General features: G+C 46.3%; 1 protein-coding gene across 1 annotated transcript; it reads right to left on the bottom strand.

Annotated features, from left to right (window-relative positions):
• Positions 1-1,184: 1,184 nt before the first annotated feature.
• LOC109779188 (E3 ubiquitin-protein ligase ATL6-like) lies at positions 1,185-2,572 on the bottom strand. The gene has a single exon (XM_020337797.3). The coding sequence runs from the start codon at positions 2,570-2,572 to the stop codon at positions 1,556-1,558; it is 1,017 nt and encodes a 338-aa protein (XP_020193386.1). The 3' UTR covers positions 1,185-1,555.
• Positions 2,573-6,345: the final 3,773 nt, after the last annotated feature.

Genomic DNA, 6,345 nt, shown 5'->3' with positions numbered 1-6,345 from the left:
TTGTATGATGTTCCCCGAAGAAAAAAACAATTGCCGTCTGCAGTTACAGAAGTACGCCTCGCCTCAAGCGTGGTTCAGTAGCATTCATTCCTTTACTTCTCTTTGTTCGTTCTTCATTAGTTCCCTTGTTTAGTTATAGTTTGTTTTGTTCATTTTTCTTAGAAATATTTTCAATTTCATTTATATATGAAAATTTCACAAATATATATATTTCAAAAATTACGTTACTTCCAAGTTTTAAAAACCTTCACCACACATTCTAAAAACATTCTTGTACTGTATAACAATGCTTCCTACATTTTTCTTCAAAATGCTTGTTTCATCAAAAAATGTTTGTTGACATTATTAAAATATTCGCATGCTTAAAAATACGACAATTATGCTTTTTTAAATTCTAAAAATGGTATGTACGGTTTTAGGGAATGTTCATAAATAAAATGGAAAAAGTTCATGTCATTTAATAAAAATTGCTGCAACACTAAACAAATGTTTGCACGTGTATACAAATGTGTATGATTTTGTTTAAATGTTCAAAGTTGAATTTAAAAATATAGCACCATCGCGTCTCGCTGGGGACATCACACCAGCTCACGACAAGTTCAGAGTAAAAAAAAGCTCACCAAAAGTTCAGAGATAACAAATGCAGTTGTAGGCTTACAGCTTCTAGAACAGGATAACAAATTGCTCATTTACACGGTTGCAACATCCCTTAGTAAGAGCGCCCATGTCTCATATTCATGAACCGAGCCTACTATATTTCAAATAAATAAATTATTCCATTTACAGCAGAGTAGCTCACGAGTTGAACCGGATCATATAACTGTACTGTATGTACTTCGCATTTTTTTTCAAGGGCACTCCAGAATCTCACAACATTTTGTGCTATCTCAGTATCCCCAATTCTAACTAATTAATGCTCTTATAACCTATAACCTTTTGAATTTTTTGTGCAATAGTAGTTAGAGAGCTAGCTCAACCTATGCTTGACATTTTTAAGACTAAACACACTTCAATTTATTGGTCAAAAGCCCTAGAGGAAGCCCTAAAGCATGTTTAGTAAGGATATGAGCCTCTATATTCAAGTCACGTCCTTAGCACACTGGTCTGCTGAGGCCTAGGGATCAATAGTCTGATCCCTAGTGATGCCCTTAAAACATCCTGAGAAAAGAGACCAGGTGAAAGAACATTCCTTATTAGAAAGGCAAACAAGTTTCGTAAAATTGCTGGCTGCCGCCGAGTGCTAATGGGCAGCCGTTTTGCCCGCTAAACGTGTCTGGAAAAGCATTCAGTATGTAGCCGGACATATGCCAACAACCCAAATGCACATATGCTAGCTAAGTTAAAACTCCTAAATTAAAGCTCAAGCAACAAAACTACTTATTTGATTTCAAAATTTGTTTGAATAATTCAGATGAAAAAATCCGAAATTTCTGAGATAATTTGGAAATCGGTTATTTGGGTGAAAAAAGTAAGGAAAAAAGAAAAACCCTTGGTTCTCGCTGGAGTGACACACCATTTGACCGCAACGGAAGGCCCGGTCAAATTAAACACGTTGTCAGCAGCGCACGCCTGGTCTAGTGGTCTTTGCACTCCACTGACTTGCCGCCGGCTTCCCGCCCTTGCTCGACCCGTCCAACTCGGCACTCTGGGTGGACCTCGCCCCCCACGCCGCGGAGAAAGTCCGCGACAAGAAAGATGGCCACCGGCCTGACTGGCCGAGCCGGACTCTCGTCCCGCTGCGGCTGCTGCCGTCGCCGCATAGTCGAAGGGAACGGTACGTGCTGCCCTGGCGGCCGGCAGTGAACACGGCGAGGCTCTTCATGCGCCGTAGTCTGCCCGCGTGCTCCGGCTCGGGTAGCCGCAGCGTGAACCTCTCGACGCCGGCGCCCGTGCCGGTGCAGCTGCTGGCTCGCGCAGCGAGCGAGTGCCCCGTCGAGTGCGAACGCGAGAAGTGCGTGGGCGCTCGGCTGGACTTGGAGCGCAGCGGGCGTTTCAGGCTGCCGATGCGCGCCAGTTCGTCCGTATCTTCCCGGATGATCCTCTCGTCCTCACTCTCCTCCGCGTCGATGACGACGGTGGGAGCTGCCTCCGTTGCAGAAGCTGACGGTGGCACCTCTTGCGGCGGCCGCGAAGCGGGATGGACACTCGACAGCTCACCGCCGGTGCCCGGAAAGTCGGTGTCGTCGGGGACGAGGTTCGCGCGGCAGACCGGGCATGTGATGTGGGAGGCAAGCCAGGTGTTGATGCAGTCCGGGTGGAAGACGTGGGAGCACTTGGGCAGGAGGCGGAGCGTCTCTTCGTCGTCGAACTCGCTGAGGCACACGGCGCACTCCAGCGCGCCCTTGACGGCCTTGTGCTCCTTCACGTCGGCGTACGCCATGGTCGGCGTACGCCGGTGGAAGACGAGGATGACGATTAGGACGATGATGACGGTGGCCCTGGATGGGCTGAACTTCGCCGTGTAGTACGCCCCTGGCGGAGGCGGGTTCTGCTGCCCCGACCCGAAGTCGGCCACGGCGAGCACGAGGAGGAGGACGATGAGGAGGCCATTGGTGCAGGGTGCCGGCCCCATCGATCTACCTCTGTTGAGTAGTACTAATGATGGAGCGGAGGGGAGCCTAACGCTTTATTATGGGACAAATGGAGTTGTCAATTGGGAGGTTAGGGCAACGGTGTATATATACGTGAGGTGGATGACGGGCTTGTACAGCTATAATCCTTTTTATTTTGGCGAGATGCTCCCAATCCTAATCCCCACGTTGATTTGTCCGTTAAACATGTAACTAATCTCCCGTAGGTCATTTACATGTTGAAATAGTGGCAGCTTCATACTTTTATGCGGGAGCCATATGTCAAATAACACAATTAAGTGTACAACTTTTTGAATTGCACGCGGCAGAGTGTCGCCACCAAGTTTCCTCAAGTAAAGACCATTTCTATTTTATGAAACTTCCAAACTCGAGTACTTGCATAAGTATTTACAAAAAACTACATGCACAAGCAATGCCCCAAGCTAGGTTTATGGTCGCGTGGCTACCACAAGCCACATGATTGTTTATATATTTTATTAAATTTTTGATCCAGTAAATTAAAAAAAGTGCCGACTTCTCCATAAAAGCATGTTTATACCGAAATAGATGTATGAAGTACAAGTACATAAAACCAGCAGAGATAAGAGATTACAAGTGCATGAAACAAAAACAGTGAGATAACGTGAATAGACCCGCTCAAACTTCGGTATCTTTTCAATATAAGGTATACTTGTTATACTTTTTATGTTAGATGTGGATCCTGGTGTTAAACAAATAAAAATCAGGAAGTCGCTTCGAAGGGGATTAATGAATGTTTGAAAACATGCGGAGATAGACAGGTTCATGGTAAGTGTAGTGGGTCGCGCAGGGAATAGAATCTAGCTAGTAGGCGAGAGAACGTGGCCGGCTGCTTTGCCCGTCGCAGCCTTGAGATTATTTAGTGCATTAATTGTGCTCCTTTCGGCCTCCTTAACTACCTAACACGACCCCCAGCTCTTTCCGTTCCATTTCCCAGCGCTCCCTGCGATGCTGACTTCACTTACGAGACCGGGCATCTGTGACCGAATTCTGCAGCATTGGGCGGCTCTGATCTTGCACTACATAAAAACATATTAAGCTGAGTGTGCAAACTACCCGGGTAACATCTACGCCGAGTGTCACATTCGGCGTAATGCACTCGGCTTACATCTAGTCGGCATACGGACGTAAGCCGAGTGTCTTTTGTCGGGGCCTCGGCAAACCTACAAGCCGAGGCGAAATGAGCAGCCTCCGACACTCTGTTTCTATCTGTGTCGGCAGCCCAACGGAGCCCGTCATGTGGCCATATAGAAGGCCGAGAGCCCGCTGACGGGGCCAAGACCAGAGGTGGCTAGCTGAGACGGAACAGGTGAAGGAATGGGCCAGACACTGGAGGGGCCCAACAAGGATGGAACCGACCTTGTGCCAACTTACTCCCCAGGACAAGGAAGGCCGTGGTCGAGATCGCATCTCGTCCTGTAAAACCCTAACCCCCCAGCCTATATAAGGGGAGGTTAGGGAGCCCCTAGGGCATCGAATTCAATCTCATTAAGAGAAGAAGAACTCTGGGTAGCAATCATTATCACCATTATTGTAATCCGTCACCATGAGTAACAAGAGAAAGCAGGATGTAGGGTATTACTCTTTGAATGTCCGAACCTGGGTAAATTGTGTGTGCGGGCTCCGTCCCGGTTCTTGCAACCCCAGTAGGAACCCTGTCGAGGCATCTGACAGGATTTTGTACCGTCAGTTAGCGCGCCGGGCATGACCGGCGATGATCGGACGTCTAACCAGGGCGCGGATCCAGAAGGCGCAAATTCATGCTGAGCCCGAAATTCACATTCAGCTCTTTCGTGCTGGTCGTCGATGGTTCAGGATGACTTCTCGACGTTTCTCCACCACCCAACGTGGACTACATGCCGTTCGGAACGATCGAGCTCGTTTTTAAATATTGTAATGACATTAGTTATTATCTAGTATATGTTTTATGTAGTTCTCGTGGGATCCACTTAATTGTCGCGCTATCATTCTATCCAGTTTAGGTAGTGACAATGTCATTTTGCATGCAATTCAGGTGATCACCACAACACTAACATCCAGTTCGGGCAATGACCACCCCGTTTTTACGTGCAATTCAGGTGGTCACCACGACACTGAGATCTGATTTTAGGCTGTGTCCACACCACTGCCACACTACTCAGGCGGTCGGCAGGGCACTAGCATCCAATTTGAGGCGGTGAGCACGCCATTGGCATCCATGTGGTCACCATGACAATGGCATCCAATTTGAAGCGGTGATCATATGGCCATGCGATGGCACCCTAGGGTAACAGTGGCACGCGAATACAAATGAAAGACATGGCATAAAATTGGTTCAAGTGTTTGTACTTTGTACTCTATATATGGTCCAACTGGTTAAGTGCAAATCCTTAAGTGCATCGGGTCTTTGGCTCGACTCCAGGACGTCAATTTCTCTATGCTAATGATTTGTTTTTCTGTCGCTATCAAGTGGCCCCACGCAGGGGAGACGCTAACGTATAGTCACATCAACGTTGATGCCGCTCTTTTTCCACACTAAGCCCTCTCCGCTCCCCATTCCAAACCACAAATCCCTACTCTCGTCGCCAACTCCCGTGTGGGACTGCCGTCCTCTTCGTCGCCTCTCATCTCCGCATAAGATCGCCAGCGCCTACAGCCGCTGCCGCTGCAGTCAACCACCTCGACGACCTTGAGAAACCCTAGGCAGGCTGATTCGTCGAGACAAAATGCTGGTAAATTCTTCTTCAATATCTTCGATTCCGGTTTAAATCAAGTGTGAAGTCTATATGTGTACTGAATCTATGGTTTGGATTCGCAGTGCCCAAATTGTTTGGATACCAGGGGTATGTGCGACATGGCCACGTAATGTATGCCAAAACCTTCATCATAAGACTTACAATTGGCTTTGAAGACATGACGATAGGTTTTTTACATTAGTTGTTCTATCATTCATGGCGTGCCTGAATTGATGTTGGTGACTTGATGAAATTGTACTAGTGGTCTATGAGTTAGGCCTTTGTTGAGGTCATAACCATGGCCTGCATGCAACTAACTAACAGTCAAAATTATCTGTAAACATACATGCTGCTAGTTTACATGATTGCCTCATAATTACGAAGGAGCAATGATCAGATTTTAGATCATTTACATTGCTTTCTGAAAAATACTAACAATAGATGTCCATGTATAAATTAGGACATATGCTAAAAAGGAACTTTATAGTTTTGGGAAATTTATGCCACATAGTGCACATTTTTGTTAATGCTTGAATAGGCATATTGATCTCTTGCACATTCATCTAGTGTTTTTGTGCAACTATGTAGAAAGAACAAGCCATTGTTAAATTTGTGAACATGCTGACATAAGACACTGTGAATTAATGGGCTCGGTATCCATAGGATCAGGCGGCAGACACCGACAGCTACCAACCACGTTTCCCCTCCTCGTTTCTCCTTTTGTAGCTCTGAACAACACTTCCCCCAAAGTCATGTAAATCTGATGTATTAAGCTACTACTTCACATAGCTAAATCGAGAGATATTACTTGCATCTTATCAAGTGGAGGTGCCATCAGTGAGAACTGCACATCCATGGGTAGGGAAAAGTTGCACATGACATATCAGCTGCTAGATAGTTGCACCAAATAGGGACTAAAATGCACAAACAAAAGTTTACCGAAACAAATCCATGCGGGATTTAATTTCAAAGAGCAAGTCGTGAGGATTCATATGGTGAATATTCATTTTAATTCCGGCGTG

The sequence above is a fragment of the Aegilops tauschii genome, chromosome 3 (genome assembly GCF_002575655.3).
Source record: "Aegilops tauschii subsp. strangulata cultivar AL8/78 chromosome 3, Aet v6.0, whole genome shotgun sequence".
Lineage (NCBI taxonomy): Eukaryota > Viridiplantae > Streptophyta > Magnoliopsida > Poales > Poaceae > Aegilops > Aegilops tauschii.
The sequence above is the reverse complement of the archived record's forward strand: the minus strand, read 5'-3'. Positions and strand labels throughout refer to the sequence as shown.